Raw genomic sequence first — 25,543 nt, 5'->3', positions numbered from 1 at the left:
AACACACTACTGAGATGTTAAGTTTGATTTCTTGCCATGCTGGGTAAAGTCTGATTACTTTCAGAGGCTGAGTTTAGTTCAAAGGAACACTCTAAAAAAGCAAATATTGAAGATGGATTTGAAAAATAATTGAATGGTGGCCAGTCTATCTTCTAGGAAAATAGATGCCTTTTCTGGATCCATAGCTGCTTAAAAATGTGTAGAAAAAAGATGAAAAAGAAAGAGATGCATGACTGCATAGTAGGATGCACACTTGCATGGTACTTAGTGGGTTTGGGGGTCAATGTATAATATTAATATACGTAGTTAGCTATAGTCAGCTCCTACGTGCATCCTCAAGAATACAGTACACACCATTACTCAGCAGGACTAACTGAATTGTCCCTGTACAGAATAATATCCTTGTGACCAAAATAATTAATCTGAGGCAGCTTTCACTCTAGGACATTTCAATTAGCACAAGATACACTTGGGCAGAAATCTTAGCACTCAGTGGTCTGCCTGTATGAAGTCCTGCCCTATCACAGCCACTGCCTATCTAATAAGTGTATAGGATACATCTTATGCTTAAAAATTGCAGTCATGTATTGGAATTCTTTCCTTTTATGATAGAGTTTGAATACAATATCACCAACACAATAACCACTCCCAACTAGCAGAGTAATTTACAGTACAAAAAATGCAATAACAATCAGAAACTTAGACTATGTTAGGGCTGGAAAGGACTTTAGAGATCACTTAATTCAACCCATGTATTTTCTAATTGAGCCAATTTGCATGATAATTTTTCTAAACTCTGGCCTGCAGAGCAATGCTTGCTGGAAATTTATACTGTCCACAACAAAATGAGAAAGATGAAACAGTGTAACAAAGTTTCATAAAGCTGAATTTACTCATTTAAAATAATAGCCTTTTTTCGAAGAGTTTGCCCTTATATTAGCATTCTTTTATGAAATGTTGAGGATAAAGAAAGACGGTTGCTTTTCCTTACATTTGTAGTGAATTAGAGGAATACTTGGCCACCTTGTTATGTGCTCCAGTTCTTTTTTAATTTTACCAGATTATAAAATCCAAGAGTGGGGGAACTACCGACTTAGATTCCAATAATAAATGGAGTCCATTGCCTATTCTATGTATGAGAGGTTTAAATTTATCAAAAAGGCAAAATTACTAAGAAGGGTTATTTATGAAATGAGTTATGTGAAAGAACACTGATTATGTTTTCTACGTAAAATTTGACAAACGGTCTCAAAGGAAGTTATACACGTCTTTTGCTATTGATGCATGACTTAGACAAGAGAATAAATTTAACAGTTTTTAGCTGTATTTGAAAAGAAACTGGCATTTATTTTTTCACTCAATAAGATGTAAAATCTGCAAGAATAAAGAAATCAAAGAGAAGGAAGTATGGTCATGATCATATTGTTACACATTTGTTAGGATAAAGGTTGTAGAGAAAGCGATACTTACCATCAGGAGGCATACACTGGCTTGATTTCTATTTGTTCTGTGTCACATGCATAATACGTTTTGTTTCAGGCAGACATTATCAGATTCATGGAGAGGAGTCAAAAATATTAGAAATTTTTTTTAGTGTAAAAGAATTTCTAATGAGATATAGAGTATAATGTCAGGCAAAATGGAATTCAGGACTACTTAGAATCAGGATAAATTACCTCCTAAGAAGCGATCCTTGCAAGAAGATGCACAAAAATAGGAAGATAATGAATCCCTGGTACAAAATTTTGCTTCTACATCAAGTCTTTTAAATATGCAAGAATGTCATATTTCTTTCTTTAAAAAAATTTAATCTCCAAGAATGCTCTATTAAACAACAATCCAACTTAGATACAAATTTCTCTTTTAACACCAAACCATTCTAAATTTAGTTTAACTACCATATGTGTGCCCTTTTTTGTCGTACCTTTACTGAAAAAATACCTTTTAAACAATGGTTTATAACCTTATGACCTAGTGTCAATAGCAGTTATATTTCTAAAAATTGATTTTATTCTTGGTATAAAAGGGAGAGTGCTATTTGTCTAAAATTTTATTCTCGAAGATATTAAAACAAAGCATATTGTTCCTACAATTTTAGACCCAAGGTTTTGTAGACTCATAGTAGATTTGTGCATTTACACAAAGAGTATAATTATGTACACTACAACTGATCAGTATACCAAACAGTACTCATAACAGTAAAAGTAAGATATGCCTTCAATATTATTTAATATCTGCACACAAGAGACCTACATGACCTGCTTAGGGGTCTTATTTTTAAACAATTTCTGTGAAAACTACAAGTTACCCATTTTTACTATATCCATTTTCCAGGCTAATATTTTAGTATTTTTGAAAATTTCCTTGCGAGGTAAACTCCATGAGGGCAAGATATTTTACCATTTTATTTGAGTTATACTTGACCTACAATATTATGTTAATTTCAGGTGCACAACATAGTGATTGGACATTTGTGTATATTGTGAAATGATCACCACTGTGAGTCTAGATCAGTTACCTTACAAAATTAATACAGTATTATTGACTTTTTCTTCATGCTGCACACTACATCCCCATGACTTACTTACTTTATAATTGGAAGCTTGTACTTCAGTTGATACCCTTCCTCCATTTGCCACCGCATCCCCTTTCCCTCAGGCAACCACCAATCTGTTCTGTGTATCTATGGCCTGGGTGTGGTTTGGTTTCATTTGTTGGTTTGTTTTTTGGATTCTGCATATCAATGAAATCATGTCCTTTTTGTTTTTCTATGTGACTTATTTTACTTAGCATAAACCATCAGGTTCATTCATGTTGTCACAAATGGAAATACTTACTTCTTTTTTTATAGGTGAGTAATATTCCACTGTGGAGATCCACCACACCTTCTTTATCCATTCAACCATTGATGGACACCTTAGGTTGCTTCCATATCTTGCCTATTGTAACTAATGCTACAATGACTATAGGGATGCATATATTTTGTGGAATCAGTGTTTTAATTTTCTGTGAATAAATACACAGAAGTAGAACTGCTAGATCACTCCATACATTTGAGGAAACTCCATACTGTTTTCCACAGTGGCTGTACCAGTTTGCATTCCCACCAGTAGTGCATGAGGACTCCCTTTTCTCCGCATCCTCACCAACACTTGTTGTTTCTTGTGTTTTGATCCTAGCCATTCTGACAAGGGTAAGGTGATATTTCATTATGGCTTTGAACGGCACTCCCTGATGACTAATGATGTTAAGCATCGTTTCATGTGACTGTTGCCCACCTGTATGTCTTGTTTGGAAAGATGTCCAGTCAGATTCTCTGGCCATTTTTCAATCACATTGTCTTTTTTGCATTTTTTGTTTGTTTTTTTATTGAGATGTATGAGTTTTTTATACATTTTGGATATTAACCCCTTATTGGATAGATGATGTGCAGTATCTTCTCCCTTTCAGTAGATTGCTTTTTAATTTTACTGATGGTTTTCTTTGCTGTACAGAAGCTTTTTAGTTTGATGTTGTTCCATTTTTTTTTTTTTTTTACTTTTTCTTTTGTTTCCCTAGCTTTTGGAGTCAGAACCCAAAAGAACATCAGTAAGACCAACATCAAGGAGCTTCTCATCTATATCTTCTCCTAAGAGTTGTATGGTGTCAGGTCTTACTTTCAAGTCTTTAATCCATTTTGAGTTAATTTTTGTGTGTGATATAAGATAGTGGTCCAGTTTAATTCTTTTATGTGTAGCAATCTAGTTTTTCCACCACCATTTATTGAGAAGGCTGTCTTTTCCTACTCTGTATATATATTCTTGACTTTTGTCACAAATTAATTGGCCACATATACATGGGTTTATTTCTCTTCTGTTCCATTGGCCTATGTGCTGGTTTTTATGACAATACTAAACTGTTTTGATTACCACAACTTTGTAGGATAGTTTGAAATCATGGAGCATGGTACCTCCAGCTTTTTTAGTAGGGATGAACTTCTTCAGCTTTTATTGGTCTGGAAAAACTCTTTATCTCTTCTTCAATTCTGAATGATAACCTTGCCAAGCGGGGTACTCTTGTTTGGAAGTTTTTTTGTCATGGTGGTTGTTTTTCTTTCCAGAACTTTGTTTTTGTTATTTTTTTCTTAAGTATACTTATTTATTTTGAAAGAGAGAGCAGGAGAAGGGCAGAGAGAGAGAGAGAGAGAGAGAGAAAATCCCAAACAGGCTCGGTGCTGTCAGCACAGAGCCCCATGTAGGGCTCGAACTCATGAACCATGAGATCACGACGTGAGCAGAAACCAAGAGTCAGATGCTTAATTGGCTGAGCCATCCAGGCACTCCTCTTTTCAGAAGTTTGAACCTGTCATTTCATTCCCTTCTAGCCTGCAAAGTTTCTGCTGAGAAATCTGCTGTAACCGTAGAGGGTTTTCTCTGTATGTAATAATTTTTCTCTTGATGCTTTTAAGATTCTTTAACTTTTGACATTTTAATTGTAATCTCTTGGTGTGAATCTCTTTGAGCTCATCTTATTTAGAACTCTGTGCTTCCTGGACCTGAATGTTTGTTTCCTTCCTTGGGTTAGGGGACTTCTCAACCATTATTTCTTCAAATAAGTTTTATGTCCCTTTATCTCTCTCTTCTGCTTCTTGAACCCTGACAATGTGAATTTTATTTTACTTGCTATTGCCTTATAGGTCACTTATTATCTTCATTTTTTAAAATTCTTTTTTCTTTTCCTTGCTGTGTCTGGGTGAGTTGCATTGTTTCTTTTTCCAGCTAACTTATCTGCATATCTTCTCCATCCAGTCTACTGTTGAGCACTTCCATGGTATTTTTACTTCAGTTACTGCATTCTTTATCTAGTGACTTCTGTTTGATACTTTATTATATTGTCTCTTTGTTGAAGTTCTCACTGTATTCATCCATCCGTCTCCTGAGTTTGCTGAACATCTTTATGACCACTACTTTGAATTCTTTGTCAGGTAGATTACTTCTCTGAGGTTTTATCTTGTTCTTTTTTTTTTTTTTTTTTGGAACATATTTCTCCATTTCCTCATTTTGCTGGACTCCCTGTGTTTGTTTCTATGTATTTCTATGTAGCAAAACAGCTGCGTCCCTCAGTCTCAAAGGAGTGGCCTTGTGCAGGTAATGAAACTTCTCATTCAATCTTTCCCTCAGCTTGACTTTCAAACCTTTGTGGTCACTAAACCGCTTTATTTATTCTTGATACACCTCTGTTGTACTGAGGGTGTTTCAACACCTGCCAGTGATCCAAGGGGAGGAATCTCATTGAGCACTTAGTTTCAGGTTGATTGGAAGCCTGAGCCACAGACAGCAGCTTTTGAAGTATAAGAATATACACAATCCTTTGGGGCTGCAATCATAATCCCTGCTAGCCTCCAGACCAAGAAATCTGGATATGTCCCCTGGATGACAGTTGTAAAAATAGGGGCTCCAAACAAGCATATCAGCTCCTTTCTGGAAGGTCATATCAAGTGGTAACGAGGCCAAGGCAGTGTATAAGAACGGTGTCTCCCTGTTTATGTTCCTTGGGAGCACCTCTTTAGCTTTTAGATATGTGGGAAACGTGAAGACTGTCCCTCAGGTGGAAGCTCCAGGCTAAGTAAATAGGCATCTTTTGCAGGAAGATGGGTTTGTATTTCAGTCTACTGTCTGTGCAGTGCCCTGGGGATGGTGGCCTGCTAAGAACTGTCTTTCCAATTGTTACATTCCTGTGGAGCTCAGGAACACCATCCCCTTTGGCCACCAGGGCCAGGCGAGATCAAGGGGAATCCTCTGCGTGGATTGTGCATACCCGCTGGCTTTAACAAGGCGGCTGTAGAGTGTAGGGGGCAGGGCATGCTCGCAGTCTTCAGAAAGGCAGCAGAGAATGTCTTGACTGTACAGGCCCATTGGCTTCAGGAAGACAGTAGGTGAGTGCTTTGTCTACACATGTCGGCCAGCTTTAGGCTGGGAGCAGAAGAATGCCCCGGTCAGGGAGCGAAGGACTGTTGCAGCTCTCGGGGGTTCAGCAAGGCAGGGGATAGTGCCACGTCACCGGCGCCTGCCTGTCTTAGCAAGGCAGCCTGAGATTACCGCTGCATCAACAGACCTGGCCCAACCAAGTAAGACTCTCAACTACAAATTTGGTAGCAATGTCACACTTGCTAAGGCTGCTTAGTAACTGAATGTACTCATCTGGGACAGGAAGACATTCTTCATTTGAAAATTTAGCAGGAATGAGAAACTGTCCTTGAAACCAAGTTATTTAAAAGCAAAACACAGGCTTGAGAATTAACAGACCATTCACCCCGTAAACACTCAGAAAATTTCTATCAATAATAGAGAAACAGCTCAACTGTGCTTCAGTCAAGATACCATCTTGTCTTCACTGTAACTTTGAGCATGTTTCCTGTTAGTGCCACCGCCATCACCTTCTGCTTCATTTTTTTTCTCTAAACATTTCCTGTTCTTACTTTTCTTGCCTCTCTCTTTGCGTCTCCTTCTTTCACTTGATGGTTCTAAATGTGTTTGTGTTCCTAGGAGATTCAGAGACCCATAAAAGTTCATGACCTAAGTCAGGGAGTTTATAAATACTTGTAGGTCATAGATGCCTGAAACTCTGATAAAAGACATGTACACATATTGCCTGAGATATAAATAGCACCACATATCTCATATTTTTTAGATAATTTCAAGGAGTTCACAAAAGCCCACTTAAACATCTCAGGATAATTCACTGTGCTATTCACACACGTACATACACATTTACATTTCCCCATCATCCCGAAATTTTTGTGGAGAGGGTTTCCAATTTCTTCCCTTAAATACCTTGATCCTTGACCTGCAGATGATGCAGACGCAGTAAAATCACACTAATTTAGTGTAATAGGGTAAACAACCTGTTAGGTAAAAAAAAAAGAACAGGATTATAGAATTTCAGAGATCATCGTACTGATTTTGTAGTGTATATCATTTCTATAGGATCCTTGGGAAGAATAATCAAGTTTCAAAACTGACAGGGATTCCATAAATACTTACTGAATTCATATTAAAGAAATATCATTCCGGGGTGCCTGGGTGGCGCAGTCGGTTAAGCGTCCAACTTCAGCCAGGTCACGATCTCGCGGTCCGTGAGTTTGAGCCCCACGTCGGGCTCTGGGCTGACAGCTCAGAGCCTGGAGCCTGTTTCGGATTCTGTGTCTCCCTCTCTCTCTGCCCCTCCCCCGTTCATGCTCTGTCTCTCTCTGTCCCAAAAATAAATAAATGTTGAAAAAAAAATTAAAAAAAAAAATAAAGAAATATCATTCCATTATTTGCAGCAAAATAGAGAAATCCATACACTCTTCAAAGATATTCAAGAGTAATTTTCACCAACCACCCATCAGATGTTCAGTTCTTTGTGAAAGCATTCCAACCAAATCTACTAGATGTTTTCTATGTCTAGGACACATCCTTTTATGAGAAAAAAAATATCCTATCATTTGTTTGAACTGGGTCCTTTCAAAGTGTTTGAGGTCTTTTAAAAAACAGATGATTTCCTAAATCACCACTTTAGACCTGGCCCATGGGTCAATATAGCATAATTGAGTTGTTCATAAACAAAGAAAAATTGCTATCTTACCAGCAAACACATGCAATCAAGAAACGGAACCATCTGTCTTCTGCTGTCTCTGTCTTTGCATAATTGACTTCTCCAAGGGTCACCTCAGAGAACTTGGTTCAGTCAATAACTACATTTGGCATTGAATGTTATCTATAATTAAATTTTGAGTTGTTCAAGCTAAAAACACTGAAAATTATAATGATAACACTTATTTGGTGTTTATGGTGAGACGGGAATTATTTGTGGAAATTTATACATTTGTTGTGTACTGTACTTATTGTACAGTTTCCTGTGAGGAAGATATTGCTGTCCTAATTTGCTACTAAGGAATCTAATACTCAGGGAGATCTTTTATTTTTATTTTTATTTTTTATTTTTTGTTAGGTTTATTTATTTTGAGAGAGACAGAGACAGCACTAATGAGGGAGAGGTAGAGAGAGCGGGAGAGAGAGAATCCCAAGTAGGCCCTATGCCAAAACCATGAGATCATGACCTGAGCCAAAACCAAGAGTTTGGACACTTAACCAACTGAGCCACCCAAGTGCTCCCTCAGGGTGAGTTTTTATCTATCTATCTTCAAACAATAGATGTTTATTCACTTAACTGTTCTGAAGGCTCAAAATGAAATGGCCATGGCAGAGCTGGAATATGTAACAGGGCTATTTCAGTCCAGAGTCTGTCCTGTTCAGCAATATTTGACAGATTATGGATTGCTAATTCATGGAAATTATCTTTGTTTTTATCTTTGGTGCCATCATGGCCATCTAACATTTTTGTTTGTTTGTTTGTTTGTTTGTTTTTTCAATGTCCTACACGTGTATATCCATCCAAACAAGTTGCATATAGGCTCTTGACAAGAAGTGGTTCTACATGAGTCTCTACTATTTTGTCACAGGTGATTAGGATTTTAGAAAGTATTTGATAACTATGAAAACATTCACACAGACCCTTAGAAAATAATTTCTTTGGGGCGCCTGGGTGGCTCAGTCAGTTGGGTGTCTGACTTTGGCTCAGGTCATGATCTCGTGGTTCATGGGTTCGAGCCCCGCGTTGGGCTCTGTGCTGACAGCTCAGAGACTGGAGTCTGATTGGTGGATTCTGTCTCCCTCTCTCTCTGCCCGTGCCCAGCTCATATTCTCTCTCTCTCTCTCTCTCTCTCTCTCTCTCTCTCTCTTAAAAATAAATTAAAAAAAAACATTAAAAAAAAAAGAATTTCTTCTTCTGGAAACAGAATTTCTGGTCAAAAAACACAGACTTTATTCCCTTAAAAAATATGTTGAATATTGGTATACTGCTTAGATAAGAAAATAGACACTGTGGAACCAGACAGCTTAGGGAAGTTAGTTAACCTCAGTAGTCACATCTGTAGAGTGAAAAAGACAATAGCACTGTCTTAGTTTTCTGGGCTGTCACACAAATTGCCACTAACTAGGTGGCTTCAAACAATAGATATTTATTCACTTACTGTTCTGAAGGCTCAAAACGAAATCAAGGTGTTACCAGCAGAAGAATATTCTCCCTCTCCTCTAAGGAAAAATCTGTTCCGTGCCTTTCTCTTAGCTTCTGTGTTGCTGGCAGTCTTGGTGTTCCTTGGTGTATAGATACATCACTCCAATCTCTGCCTCCATTGCCACATGACATTCTCCTGTGGATCTGCTTCTGTGTCTATTCCCTCTACTTACAAAGACACAAGTCACATTGGATTAGGCTCCGTTTCAATCCAGTGTGAACTCATCTTAACTTGATTGATAATATCTGCAAAGACCCTGTATCCAAATAAAGTCACATGCACAGGTATTGGATGTTAAGATTTGAGCATATCTTTTGGTTGGGGATGCAGTTCTGCCCACAATAAATACCTACAACTGTGACTTTTTTTTTTAATTTTTTTTCAACGTTTATTTATTTTTGGGACAGAGAGAGACAGGGCATGAACGGGGGAGGGGCAGAGAGAGAGGGAAACACAGAATCGGAAACAGGCTCCAAGATCTGAGCCATCAGCCCAGAGCCCGACGCAGGGCTCGAACTCCCGGACCGCGAGATCGTGACCTGGCTGAAGTCGGACACTTAACCGACTGCGCCACCCAGGCGCCCCTACAACTGTGACATTTAAATGAGATACTGCCCATATCATTTTCAGTAAATAATAGGCATTCAATAAAGTTAGAGAATATTATGATTGATAATATTATAGTTGGCTCTGAGAACTCAAATAAGTGATTCAGTCTCTCTGAGTCAGTTTCTTACCCTATAAAAATGGAGATAATTATGCTTATCTAAAAGAGCTGTTGAGAGAATTGAATGCTATAATTCAGTACTGAGCCTGGTAACTAACGTGAAAGATATTCAGTATTAACTGCCCTCTTTCTCAAAGACAAAGCATTGATAAAATGTGTAGGAGTTATCTGTCGGGAGTCCGTGTTAATCTCTGCAGCATATTCCAAGGAAAAGATCCAAGTAGTAGGGTAATGCTAGCTGCTGGAACTAATAAACACCCATATTACTGTAGCTTACCCAGTATTATATTTCATGCTCAAGCAATAGCAGAAGCCAATATTCCTATGCAATGAGTGATTTTCTTTCCCTTTGTAATTTGGTGACAAAGTTTCCTAAATTTGAGGCTCCACCATTCCACTGGATTGAAGGACTCGAGGCCTCGGAAACATCTGTGCTTACCAAATGGAAGGGAAAAGAGAGAGCAGGAAAAGATAACACCTGCTTCTTGGAAGCTTCAGCCAAGAAGTGCTATTCATCAGACACATACACATACCTAGATTCAAATAGGATTGGGAATGTCATTTGGGGCTAAGCAGACATGTTCTAGCAGCAGCAACTCTATTCTATGGAAGGAAGAACAACAAATTTTGGTGCACAGCAGCTGTCTACCATAAGCCTTTCTCTCATGTATTTTCCATATTGCCATCTCCATTCCCTTTCTCTCTCTCTCTCTCTCTCTCTCTCTGAACTACAGACATGCCCGCTCTTTGGCATACTTACTAGGTATGTATTCCAGTCACCATGCTAAGCCCCAGAAATACTGGCTATGTACCCTTTTTCTTTTTCCCACATTCAGTTATTCTCAGTATATTCTCTCTCTTTTTATACTCTCTTGGCAAATGAATCCACTTTCCAGAACTTCAACCATTGCCTATCCAGGATGAAATGTTGAGCTCCACCCGCCTTGGGGGTTCTATCCTAGACTTTCTATCTTCCAGGCATCTTCTCCTATTGGCACCTGGAACGTCTACCTCCAGGTATCCTAGCTGGATCTGTATCTCCCTTTCCCATCTCTAAGTCTGTTTCTTAGTTATCTGTGCTTTTGAAAAGCATTTGTGAAAGGTTGACTTACAAACTAGTGTGCTACGTGCTCCTTTTCCTTAAATCAGATCCATTTAAAAATAAAGATAAAAGAAATGGAGAGAAGAGTGCATGTGTGAATTTTCCACAAGAAAAGAAAGAGAGAGGAGGCAAGGGAGCAAACAGGCCAGAGGTATACCAGATATCATCTGGTATCAGCAATAAGGTGATACCACGAGCTCCCTAGATCGGCCTGGCACAGAAGTGGGGTGTCAAAACCAAAGGCCGTGTCCAGCTGGCCATTGGTGAGAGTTAAGAGTTTATGGCTCTGAAAGAACCTGTAATTTTTTAATAGACATGTGTTTCCAGTAATTTATGAATATTATGAATGCTTAAGATATTATCTAAACTATTTCTCATATTGAGTCACAAAATTTGAGCAGCAGATATTTTTTGTACTAGCATATATATTACATACAAAACAAAACACTAATCGTAACATTTAACTGAGCCTACATGACTCTGATTTTTACAAAATTGGACTGTCATCCGACTCAGCCAGATATACCTGCAAACATATACATGCACACACAGGCACGAGTTGTAAGATGTCTACTTTAACCTAAGCCTTAGAAAAGTCTTTGATTATGAACAGCTGCAGTGTTTCTACTACCTAAGTCCTATATTTTATTTGTTTAAAAAGCTTCCGATATGACAGACTTTATTGTGTGAATCTTTTGCATCTTTTAATTTAAATATTTGGGTGATCATCAGTGGGGCTGCCTGTTTTAAGGAAAATTACTCAGATTTTGCTGGACTTGTTAAATCATCCCCTGAAAAGCCAGGGGAATTTAAATCTCTCCTGACGCTATCTTATCTCTCTGATTCATTTTGTTACTACTTTTTCCGATAGATAAAAATACAGCTAGCCTATTAGTTAACTGCAAGTCCCAAGTAAAGGATAAATAACAGATGAGCAGTTTCTACCAACACCTCAGCATGGCGTTTAACAGCTGCCAAAAGTACTGTATAATCTTTCGGAAAGCTTAATCGTTCCCTATTGCACTTTTCAAAAGAGAAGAGTAGTTATTAATCCTGGTATTCGCACACAATTCTCGCAGTAGATCTTCATTGAATAAATAGTGCTATTTTGTATAAAGATTTTGGTTTTATATAACACTGAACTGTTACAGGTTAAACAAATAGCAATGTGCAAGCAAGAAGAAAAACTGAATTTGGTAAAGAAAACCATATTTTAGTCTGTGTTAAACTGTACATTTAATTGGTGGTTTCAGGAAAGAGAAAATAGAAGTGTCTTTCTGGAGACCATGGAGTTCCCCTTTTTATATAGTGAGAGGTTTTTTCCCTTTTTCTTTCACTCTTAAAAGAGAATCCTTATAATAGTTCAATTAATCATGTTTTATGTTTCTCAAGTATGTTATTTCTCAAATGTGTGGGAGAAGTTGGCTCTCTTAAGGAAACGTACTAGATTGTGTAGCAGCCTTTGTCTGTTCAATCACTGGCACCTTAGAATCCTATTCACAGTTTTAAAACAAATATTTGCCTGCCTACTATGTCATTTCCAACATAATGGCTCTAAAGCACTTTCATGATTAGTATTAACTTACTTGTGACTTGTGATTTATATATTTATTCTATTTCCAAAGAAGTATGAAGTGACATTATATTATTTTATTTTTCTTTTTGGGGGGGGCGGGGAGAGAGAGAGAAGGGCAGAGAGAAAAGGAGAGAGAGAGAGCGCGCAAAGCTGACACAGGGCTCCAACTCACAAACTGTGATATCACCACCTAATCCAAAATAAAGAGCCAGAAGCTTAACCAAGCAAACTTCCCAGGTGCCCCTAGACTGAAAGTTTAAACTCACAGTTTTCTGCAAGGAGGCAAATGGAGACTGTAATTAATGAAAGAACTCTTACTGTCATGTTTTTTTCGATTATTTTATTTTATTTTTATTTTATTTTTTATTTTTTAAAATTTACATCCAAATTAGCTAGCAAATAGTGCAACAATGATTTCAGGAGTAGATTCTTTTGTGCCCCTTACCGATTTAGCCCATTCCCCCCTCCCACAACCACTCCAGTAACCCTCAGTTTGTTCTCCATATTTATGAGTCTCTTCTGTTTTGTTCCCCTCCTTGTTTTTATATTATTTTTGTTTCCCTTCCCTTATGTTCATCTGTTTTGTCTCTTAAAGTCCTCATATGAGTGAAGTCATATGATATTTGTCTTTCTCTGACTGACTAATTTCACTTAGCATAATACCCTCCATCCAGTTCCATCCACGTAGTTGCAAATGGCAAGATTTCATTCTTTTTGATTGCCGAATAATACTCCATTGTATATCTATACCATATCTTCTTTATCCATTCATCCATCGATGGACATTTGGGCTCTTTCCATACTTTGGCTATTGTTGATAGTGCTGCCATAAACATGGGGGTGCATGTGTCCCTTTGAAACAGCACACCTGTATCCTGTGGATAAATGCCTAGTAGTACAATTGCTGGGTCATAGGGTAGTTCTAATTTTAGTTTTTTAAGGAATCTCCATACTGTTTTCCAGTGTGGCTGCACCAGCTTACATTCCCATCATGTTTGATTGTCATGTTTTTTAAACAAAAAAGAAATTAAACCATTTGATTTCTCAATATAGATTATTTCCTAGAAATGGATTATGATAGGATTATATGCCAATGTTTACCAAAATGACATTAACTAACATAAACATTGTGTTTAGTGGCAGCATTAAGGAGGAAAAATGCAAAAGCATACATATGCCGATCCAGAATGAAAGCTTGAAGTTTGAATACGAATTGTTAATAAAGTAAAAGTATTTCAAGACAAGGTCTGACCTAATGGGTCTCTGAGATGTGGCTGTATTTTTTAATCTAACTTAATGAACAAAGTAGCCAAGTATACTCACAGGAATGAGCATCTGCAGACTTAGCATGTTCAACTGTCGTCTTGTGTAACATGATTTGTCTGAGCCACCAATTTGACGGGACTTTAAAGGCAAACATTTGAAGGCTGGCAAAGTTGGCATTGTGTGTAGTCTGTGTGGATGGATGGAGGCCGACATAATATGAATGAGATGTGCAGTGAGCACATTAAACATTCTGTTGTAAAAACAGCAAACCAAGCTTACCCAGCAAGGAACCAACTCATTTCTGATAAGAGTGAGCCCTTGTGATTTGTGCAGACCAAGTTCTTTTTTTTCCATTAGGAAACTACATCCTCAAATTATCTTAGGCTTTTCTGGCTGAACTTCTAAAATTCCTTTTTTTATTATTGTGAAAAAATGTGGACTATTATGAAAATAAAAGGAATACTATATGCCCACCCCCCAATTTCAGTAATAGTCAACATATGGCTAACGTTGCTACATATAACCAGACTTTCTCTCTGCCTTCCATTCCACCTCTCTGGATTATAATCACCCCCACTTTCTGAAGCTTTGCTTTCTTCAGTTTCAGTTACCCATGGTCAGCCATAATTTGGAAGCAGATGACCCTCCATCTGATCGTCTGATTATCACAAAAGACCAATGGTAGCCTAATGTTATGTCACAATACCTATACATACATCTCACTTCATCTAATCACATAGACATGTTATTACTTCCTTACAAGAAGGTCAGTGAACTACAATAAGATATTTTGAGAAAGAGAGAGACCACATTCGCATAACTTTTATTACAGCATGTCATTACAATTGTTCTATTTTATTGTTTGTTACTGTTGTTGATCTCTTACTGTGCCCAATTTATAAGTTAAACTTTATCATAAGAGTGTATGTATAGGGAAAAACATTATATGTGTGTGTGTGTGTGTGTGTGTGTGTGTGTGTGTGTGTGTGTATTGAGTTCAGTACCATCTGTAGTTTCAGGCATCCACCCTGGGTCTTGGAATGTATGCCCCACAGTTATTCCATATATTAAAGCAAACTCCCAAATGCACTTTATCCATAAATTATTTCACTATGTACCCCTAAAAAGTAAATACTATTAAAAAATACCACAATATCATCACACCTAAAAACAATTGTCAATAATTCCTGTGACAGTTTGTTTCCAAGATGGCCATAATTTATTCCTTCCTTCTGCATCTGTGCTATTCTTCTATCAAAAGGTAAAGGCTACTCCTCCATATTCTTGAATTTAGGCTGGCCTGTGACTGCTTTGGTTAATAGAATATGGCAAAAATGGTGCTGTACTATACCTAGACCTTGACTTTAAGAGGGCTGGATGTTTCTATTTCTCTCTTGGGCGAACTGAATCTCCACATTGACATATTACTACCCTGCTGCAGAGACCATAGGGAAAAGTGCCATGAAAAGGGACTATATGAAGAAATTATATATAATTTTTATAAAAACTGTATCTATGTATATGTATATGTATATGTATATACACACACATATGCATATATATATATATACACACACACACAGAGCCTTTATATTATATATTTCTCTATATAACTCTATATATACACACAGTTTCTATAAAAACTGTATATATAAAAAAATCTCTCTATATCTAGATAAGTAAATATAGACATATATCTTTAGATTATATTTATCTATATCTATATTTATCTAGAAAAAAAGAGCCACCCAGCTGTTCCAGCATCTGTCATGAGGCCAGCCTTACAACTATCCCCACCAAGGTACTAGAAATATCAGTTAAGACTTTCTGGATTCTCTACACAAGCTCAGCCACACCTAAACATCATTGAGTGACCCCAGTTGACACTGTTATGGAGCAGAAGAATGGCCCAACTGAGCCCAGCCTAAATTTCTCATCCATAGAGAGCCACTCTATAAGCCACTATGTTTTGGTTTAGTGTGTTCCAGTGAATAGATAACTAAACATTTCCTTAATATTATCAATGTCTAGTCAATGTTGAACTTTCTCCAATTGGTCCATAAATGTTTTTGTTATACTTGATTTGTCTGAATCAAGATATAAATAAGTAAGCCTAGAATTCTAAACAATAATGAAATTACTTTATGTAAATACTTCCCATTTTATCAGCTACTTTTATAGAAATTACCTAATGTGATATGGTAGCTCTGTATAGAGAGGTGATTTGAGCAAAGATTCTATCTCCATTACACAGATGAAAATATAAGACAAAACAAAAAAGCCTAGATCCAGAGAGATTAAATTACTTACAAGAAAAAAATGTATCTGGAATTTAAACCAGATCTTCACATTTAAAGTCCATCAACTAATGAATGGATAAAGATTTTATATATATATATATATATATATATGTATATATATATATATATATATATGTGTGTGTGTGTAGATACATATATATATCATATATATATATATACACAAAAATATATATGAGAATCCCGAATTATATATATATATATATATATATATATATATCCACAATGGAATAGTACTCTGCCATGAAAAGAATGAAATCTTGTCATTTGCAACAACATGGATGGAGCTAGAGTGTATTATGCTAAGCAGAATAAGTCAGTTAAAGACAAATACCATATGGTTTCACTTATATGTGAAATTTAAGAAGTAGAACAGATGAACATAAGGGTGGGGGGGGGGAAAGGAATGCAAACCATAAGAGACTCTTAATCTTAACTATAGAGTACAAACTGAGGGTTGATGAAAGGGAGGTGGGTGGGGGATGGGCTAAAAGGGTGATAGGGATTAAGGAGGGCACTTGTGTTGAGCCCTGGGGTTATATGTAAGTGATGAATCAGTAAATTCTGCTCCTGAAACAAATATTACACTGTAGATTAACTAACTAGAATTTAAATAAAATTTGAAAATAAAATAAGTAAAGTCTAGAACTCTTTGCCTTATTCCATAAATGGGTTAGCCTTCATAGATTTATATTACTGTGATAGGCTATAATAAAACTCATTGAAACCACAAAGAAACAAATGTTTCCTTACTCCTCATCCTTATCTGAAGATGCATTTATTTCTCAAAAGTGTCCTTTTCTCAATCTCTGCCACCTTCCCTTAATACAGGCTTTCCTGATCTCTCTGCATTTATCTTTCTTCCATACCAAAGTCCTAATTTATCTCCAAGCCTCTAATCCTGCCCCCTCTGGTTTCTCCCGCTTTCCATTGCCAGATGCATTTATCTAAAACTAAATTTGGTCGCCTTGCCTTCTCTTTATGGTAACCTTTAACAATTCTTAAACCAATATTCACAGAAAAGAATATTCTCAAACAGTCATAAGTTCCTCCAGAAAATCTTAAAAATTTGTGTATGTTGGTGAAAGCTCAAAACAACAAAATAATCTGACTCAGTAAGATAATCACTTAATAACAGAGTGCTACCTGACTTCAGTGCCTATGACCACATTTGGATTTATAATGAGACCTCATGGTGCTAAAATATGCTCTATAAATAAAAGTTTTGAAGTGATTGGCTAGTAGAATTCATGAGAGAATTGAATGATTATATAACACAGGCATACCCATGCAGAAATCAAAAGAACTTGTACCATATAATTTGGTACCATACCAATTACTGCAAATGCATTGTCAAAACACATTCCATTGCTATATTTAACAAATTTCAATGGTTAGCTATCAATAGGTATATTGAAATATAACAAATGGATTAACTTTCTGAAGCCAGTTCCAAAAATCATTTGAGTAGATAATCACTAAATTTTAAATTTAATAATGCCCCAAAGCAAAACTGAACTTCAAGTAAACAAAGACTTTTATACAGTATGAAGGAACATGATTTAAATGGGCTTTTGAAGCCCAGTAGGAGAAAAAGGCAAAAGATTTATACGATTTGAAGAGAAACCAGAGTATGAAGCCCAGGAGGAGAAAAATTTGAATTAAGAGTTAGATCAGATTACCCTAAAATAACAGTAAAAACTTTGAAGTGTTATTTTGTTTATTTATTTATGTATTTATTTTGAGAGGGGGGGGGAAGAGCAGAGAGAGAGAGAGAGATACACACAGAGAGAGAAAGAGAATCCCAAACAGGCCCTTTGCTGTCATGTGGAGCACAACGTGGGGCTCAATCTCACAATCATGAGATTATGACCTGAGCCAAAATCAAGCATTGGACACTTGACTGAGCCACCTAGGACTCCAATCTTTGAAGTATTTTGACAACATACCTGATATAAAGGCATTGAGGTTAAGAATAGAGAAAAATATTTAACCCATTAGATCAAACTCCACACAGTAGCCAAAAGTCAACAGTTTTTGACTTACAGATGTGTCAAATACTCAATTGGTGATGATAGTTTGAATTCATTGCCTTGCAAATATTTTGTAATTCATCTATTGTCATTTTTTGTCATTGTATTAGTATTCTAGGGCTGCCATAGCAAAATAAAATGGATTTCTTAAAACAACAGAAGTTAATGTCTCACAATTCTGGGGGCTCGAAGTTCAAAATCAAGATGTTGACAAGGTTGGTTCCTCCTGGAGGCTCTGGGAGAGAATATGTTCCAGGCTTTTCTTCCAGGTCCTAGTGGCTACCACCATTCCTTGTGTTTCTTGGCTTGCAGCTATATCTTCCCCCATTGTCACATGGCATCATCCCTCTGTTTCTTTGTGTCTCTGCCCCAAAATTTCCCTCTTTTTATAAGGATAACAGTTATCGCATCAAGGCCCACCCCAATCCAAGATGACTTCATCTTCCCTTGATTACATCTACAAGGACCCTCTTTTCAACTAAGGTCATATTCACAGGTACTGGAGGTTAGGACGTCAACATACCTTTCTGGGATTCACAGTTCAACCCACAACAGTCATATTAAGAGATATAAACGTAAGGAGTTTTAACTTCATTTTACTTTTGCATGTATTTCCTTAACACTATAAATAAAAATAATAGCCATTACCATTGAGATCCTGTAATAAGTATCTTTCCCTTAAAAGGAGTCTACTTTATTCACGTGTGAGAAACTGACCTATAGGAGAAAGCTAGATATCCCTATCACATTAGATCTTCCACAGCCTGTCACTGTCTCTCGGCACTGCCATCCCCACCACAGCTTCCCTTGCCTTTTATCCATCAGCAGCATAAGGCAGCTTGTAATTCCTCAAGACACAACAGATTATTCCATGCTTCCCTACCTTTGTTCATTCTGTTTCCTCTACCTGTACTATTCTTCCCTTGCCAGTATCCTCCTTCCCCAGCTGCATTCTTTTCTTCTTCCCACTTGAAGTCTTAGTTCAAGTGACATCCTTCCCTCAAAGTCCTCTTTAGAGGCCCCTTTCATCAGCACCACCACCAACCCCAGAAATGAACCAAGCTCCCATTTTCCTGCATGTCTTTTTCTCCCAGTAGACCGTAAACTCTGCAATGTCTAGGACAGTATCTTCCCAAGGTTTCAGTCTCCAGCTCTTAGCACAGTGGTTATCTAACTGTTAAAAGAATGCTTGCATGTGTGGGATGGAAAGGGCTCCATCCACAGTTTTCACTTCTCAAGGGATGCTCCATTGTGCTGAATGCATTCTAACTTAGACTTCTGCTAAAACAAGTATTCAAACTGCCCTCTGTGGGAGGTTGGTATCAGGGGCATGTCACTTAAGCAGGAAACAAACTTAGACAAATATCCCTTTCTTTAAAAATGACTTTTTGGGCATTCTCTTTGAATAACTATATACCCTTTTTTAATGAGAGATATTTGTGAATTTAGGGATTTGGTAAGATCTCCACAGTTCAAAAATTTTAGCCAAGACTTGTCAGAGTGCATAAAAGAATCTACTGAGAGAGGGAACTGGAAAGATATAATAGGTCCATGTTTTAGATGACTTTGAGAGGCAAAATAAGGTTTTGGGTTTTACTTCTTATGCTCCGATTCTTCCCTGCTGTTTTTGTTTTGCTTTGTTTTGTTTTGTTTTTAGAAAAGGACATTATATAATGACATCTTAAGAGCTGATCCATTTGGTCTTTCTGGACCAAAATGTTATAGGCTTGTTTTCTGTACTGACCGTTACAGGATTAGAGTCCTATCAGTTTGCACTCATCAACTGACAGATTTTCCAAACATATTCCTCTTTAGAGTTAGAGATCGAGATTGAAATCTTGGACTCTGAAGATTTTTAGTCTTCCAGAAACAATGAAATCACTTTTTTCCTAGATTTCTTTTTTTTACCGATAATTAATTCCTGTCCTTTCTCATAATAGCTTAAAATAAAGCCCTATTTCCTGTTCAGATTTACTCTGGACTGAAAAAATGGTTAAGTTCATTATTAGTATTGATTTGTTATTATTATTATTATTATTTATGTTTTTAAACTGAATTAAATCAGTTTAGCTCTTATCTTCAAACATCTTTGCCTATTTTAACTGAACTCTTCTGGTATACTTAAAAATCATGTTGTACCTCACTTGTGGTTGTTACTATACTTCTCAAGTTTTTTTTTTTTTTTAAATAAGAATGGTAACTCATTATATGTGGGGAAAAAAAGGTGTGGGATGTGACAATGAAAATAAGATTTAAGAATGAAATTTGCCTAAGATATTGTTATAGTCAAGTTAAAACCTACAGGGATAGAATTATCAAGAACGCAAAAATAATACTCTCTAACCAATAGGAGATTGCCTGAGGTTCATACTGCAAAGATGAGCATATATTAGCTGTATTTACAAGAATCTAGCCTAAGAAAATTTACTTAGTGAAATTAACTCTGAAATAGGGCCATTGTGTATAGGTGGAATATTCATAATACAAGATTATAACTCACTGCTCCCTTAAAACATGTCTTTATGTGCCATTTATGGAGTCATCAAATTTTTTTTATTTTTTGTAAACCCATATATTTAGACTAATTACATTTTCTAGGTAGCTAGGTAACCTTTTTGTTTTGAGCTTTGTTCTTGAAACTTAGTCTAAAATTACCAACTCATGGGGGCACCTGGGTAACTCCATTGGTTAAGTGTCTGACTTCAGCTCAGGTCATGATCTTGCAGTCTGTGAGTTTAAGCCCCATATCAGGCTCTGTGCTGACAGCTCAGAGCCTGGAGCCTGCTTTGGATTCTGTCTGTCTCTCTCTTTCTCTCTCTCTCTCTCTCTCTCTCTGTCTCTGCCCCTCCCCCACTCACACTCTATCCCTCTCTCTCTCTCAAAAATAAAACATTTAAAAAGTTAAAAAAATTACTAACTCATGAAATTTTCTACTGGGTTATGATTCAAATTGAGCGCTCATTTTTTCAGATCAATCAAGACTCTAAAAGATGAGCTATTTTGTTTTACCCCGTGTCTTGTTATGTAGAACAAATCTCAGGGTTTACGTACCCCTTGGTGATAATAATCTTGCAACATTTCCAGATCGATATTCTGAACATCTCTTTGCACCATTGTCTTTTCGTGATTCTCTACATGTGATGGAGGAGTTTGGGTGAAAGTACATTTGTCCCAGGTTATAAAATATTCTCTCAACCTTTTAGGAAAAAGACTCCTTTGTGTTTATTTTAATCTTATGTGTTTTCCTCACCGCCCCCCCCCCCCCAAGGTTAAAAACAGATTGCAGGTGGAAAAATTGTAATTAAAGATTTCAGTGAGTTGAGTTTAATTTATCAGGGTTTAATTATAAATTAAATATATGTAAATTAAATATGAATCTGGATCCAAGTAGGCTGTTTCTATTCATTACAGACAATCTTTTCTAAGGCTTGAAAACTGAATTACTTGTGTATCAGTCTGATTTTATGATTTTCTAAAAACGGGTATGTGTTTTTATTTCTGAGTAGTAGTATGTTTCAAAGGAACCCGTAACCATTCCTTGCTATCAGAGTGACAATATCCATTACTTTTCAGTGCAAATCATGTTTAGCAAGAATTACCAATGGAGTTTTCTGGGGTCAAATATGCCACATAGTGGGGGGGGGCGGTATTTGGGTTCGTTTCAATGTACGTGTTTTTCTTACTTACACACTTCACAATTACATGCATTCTTCCTAATCGATTTTGACGTATAATTACCTTCATATTTTTATAGGTTAAGAGGTTACATAATGACATTTTTATATACTGTGTAATGTTCTCTTCTGTGTTCAGGTTCTCTCTTTAGGAGCAGATGTCCTGCCAGAATATAAACTCCAAACACCACGTATCAACAAGTTTACAATACTGCACTACAGCCCCTTCAAGGCAGTCTGGGACTGGCTTATTCTGCTGTTGGTCATATATACTGCTATATTCACGCCCTACTCTGCAGCCTTTCTCCTCAATGACAGAGAAGAACAGAAAAGACGAGAATGCGGCTACTCTTGTAGCCCTTTGAATGTGGTGGACTTGATTGTGGATATTATGTTCATCATAGATATTCTAATAAACTTCAGAACCACATATGTAAATCAGAATGAAGAAGTGGTAAGTGACCCGGCCAAAATAGCAATACATTACTTCAAAGGCTGGTTCCTGATCGACATGGTGGCAGCAATTCCTTTTGACTTGCTGATTTTTGGATCTGGTTCTGATGAGGTAAGAGCTGCTTAAGACTCTTATTTTCTAAAAAATCACAATTACCAAAGTGCATCTGTCTTGACTGCCAAAAAAACACAAGTGGTTGCTTTACAAACGTCCTATATCTCAGAGATGAAATTCACTTCATTGGAAATGCTATAAAATGAAATGGAACAATTTTGCCAGTGCAAACAATTCACAATTCTCTCTTTTTCTACTAAGAGATACTAAAGACTATTTATCTTTTAACCAAGAAAACAGACTGTAGGAAAAGTGTTTCATAACACATAACACATTTCCAGAATGTAAAGTCCCTACATGTTAACTTCATGGTATAAAGTCTCTTTCTTTCTTAACTCATAATTGCAGTTTGAGACAGCCAGAGCATATTTATGTTCAAATTATATAGAAGAGGCATCTCCTGAAATGTCGTGTTCAAAACTCTTTCTCTTAAATAATATCTACTTTGGAAAATACCTCTGTGTCCCCAATATCTTATAAAGTTGGAAACTTCAAGGAAATCTGACAAGTACATGTACAGTGTGCATTTTCTGGAGAGAGTCCATAACTTTAATCAGATTCTCAAAAGGTTCTTTGATCCAAAAGAAGTTCTCCTAATGTCCCCTCCACTTAATTGCCACTGATTTTTATTGTAAATAAGTTTCCTGGGTTCTGTCATGGAAGGATTTACAGAAGATGTGAAAGTAATTCTAAGGGAATGGCTTGGGAAAGATAACCTCAGTGTGGGGGCTTATGAGTGGTTCAGTCAGTTAAGTGTCAGACTCTAGATTTTTGGCTCAGGGCATGATCTTTCAGTTTGTGAGTTCGAGCCCCTCATCGGGTCTCATGCCGGCAGTTTGGAGCCTGCTTGAGATTCTCTCTCTCTCTCTCTCTCTCTCTCTCTCTCTCTCCCTCTCTCTCCCTCCCTCCCTCCCTTCCTGCCCCTCCCAGGTCATTCTCCCTCTCTCTCTCTCTCTCTCTCTCTCTCAAAGTAAATAAATAAACTTAAACAAGATAACTTCAGTGCGTTGAATTTTTAAAATTCATGGTAAACCGCATCTTTTCTTTTTTTTTTTTTTTTCAAGAGGAGATCAAATATCAAAAATGCCTCTGCAGATGTTTGCTCCCTGACCGATTAAGGAATCCTCCTCTGCCAAGAGGAACAATTGCTTTAGAAGTAAATTCTGTCCTACAGACCCTGCCTGTCAAACTCTGAGCAGTTAAGAGCAGGGCAATGAAGCAATATATCCTTCCTGGTTCTACAAACCTCACACAAAACCTCAAGCCTGACTCTCCTCCTCTGTAAGGATGATATTACCCCCCCCCCTTACATTGTTTTATTTATTTATTTTTAATTTGAGGATCTAGGGAGATAATACATGTGAAACTCTTAGAAATATACTCAAAAAAAAGTTAGCTGCTCTTAAACCAGTTGAATTTTTCATGTCAGATACTCCTAACTTTGGTTGTTAAGTAAGAGGGAAGAAAGTGAAATACTTCTTTATAGATATTTATCTTTATGAGTTTCTTACAATGGGTGAGCCATGTACTTAAACCAAATATGTTCTTATTGGTAAACAATAGAATAAAGTCTCACTCTTCCAAACCTTAAAATATGTACACCAACAGCAAATTAAATTTCAACTTGGTGAAATAGAAGAATGGATGAACAAATAAATAAGTAAATAGGATTGTTAAGAGTAGTTGCTTTACTGATGAGATTTAATCCATAATAATCAAACCAGTGAGTATTTGGATATGCTGATTATGACCATGAAGGTAGAATTTCTAGGAAGCAGCATTTGACTTGTTTAATCCCATTACTATATCACTTGAAAATAATAAAGTTAACCTATGCAATTTAGATAATCACTATTTTAGGCAAGAGTTTAAGAGAGCTGAAACAGGAGAAAATTTATGTGATTCACATTAGTAGAGGATGAAATAGTCTCTGGAAAAAAATGGTCTCCGGACCACATTTCCCATATATCATCAAGGAAAAAGTGACGTTTGCCTAAAGAAAGCAATGCCAGTTCTCCACTCCTGTGTACTGTCATGGCTTCCCCCATGTTCCCAAAGCTGCCTCTCATTTTTTTAAGATGTGATCTGATAGGTGAAGAGCTCTGACTTTGGACTTAGACAGACCCGGGTTTGGTTTTCGTCTGTGCCACTTACTTGCTATATTTTGGCAAGATACTTAGTTTATTAAGATTTCATTTATTTTTCTGTAAAATGGTGAAAGGTAGGCTCTTGTGATTTTTTAAAAATAAAGCAGCAAAGCAGCATATGAGGCACCTAGGTGGCTCAGTCCATTAAGTGTCTGACCTTGGCTCAGGTCATGATGTCACTGTTAATGGGGTTGAGCCCCACATCAGGCTCTGTACTGACAGCTCAGAGCCTGGAGCCTGCTTTGAATTCTATGTCTCCCTCTCTCTCTGGCCTTTCCCCACTCATACTGTCTCTCTCTGTCTCTCAAAAGAAAATGAATAAATGTTAAAAAGTTTTTTAATAAAAAAATAAAAACAGCATATATGAATAGACTAACCCAGTACTAGGTACATAATATGTGCTTGCCAAAGGTTACTCCTCTTCTTCCCACCCCTTTGGATTAAAGTCTGTTTCTTAATGAAATCTTCCTTACATTTTACTTACACATTACCACAGTAATCTGCAAATACTTTAATAAGGCATTTATTCAACAAATATTTATTATCTATGATCATATAATAGTATTAGATTAGCTAGTTGCATGTAGGAAACCTGAAGAAATGGGAGACAGAAAGAAAATATTTTGAGGACAGTTACTGGATTGCAAAGCACAGGAACATGAGGCATGTTGTGAGGAAAGTATGTGGGCATCAAAGGTAGCAAGTGCAGGGATGGGTCTGGAAGGGGATTAAGGGTATCAGCTATTGGGCTGAGTCAGCTATGAGAGGTAATAATAATACCTGTGATGGATTGGACTGCTTCAAACATTTTTCAAGAGTAGTAAAGAAGATACTTCTTTTATATACAAACTATAGTATATAATTTTAATGAAACTCTTAATCAGGCTTTTCAGTACATAATGATATTTCAGAATAATACTTTTCCAAAAGTGTATAATGTCATGTAATAATAGTATTAAAAATATACAGCATGCATTTTGTTTCTTGCGAAGAAGAAGAAGAAGAAGAAGAAGAAGAAGAAGAAGAAGAAGAAGA

At 36.8% G+C, this 25,543-nt stretch overlaps 1 protein-coding gene across 6 annotated transcripts in view; it reads left to right on the top strand.

The window, feature by feature from the left end:
• KCNH7 (potassium voltage-gated channel subfamily H member 7) overlaps positions 1 to 25,543 on the top strand; it is a 488,027-nt gene that overhangs the window by 387,928 nt on the left and 74,556 nt on the right. For all 6 annotated transcript variants that reach the window (XM_040475208.1, XM_040475206.1, XM_040475207.1 and 3 more), the window contains one exon: positions 21,933 to 22,358. In XM_040475208.1, coding sequence (XP_040331142.1) covers positions 21,933 to 22,358 — 426 coding nt within the window. The remainder of the gene's footprint in view (positions 1 to 21,932; positions 22,359 to 25,543) is intronic.

This window comes from Herpailurus yagouaroundi, unplaced genomic scaffold, assembly GCF_014898765.1.
Source record: "Herpailurus yagouaroundi ecotype Mexico unplaced genomic scaffold, PumYag 140, whole genome shotgun sequence".
Taxonomy (NCBI): domain Eukaryota; kingdom Metazoa; phylum Chordata; class Mammalia; order Carnivora; family Felidae; genus Herpailurus; species Herpailurus yagouaroundi.
Note: the sequence above shows the minus strand (reverse complement) of the source record. Positions and strands in the feature narration are given on the sequence as shown.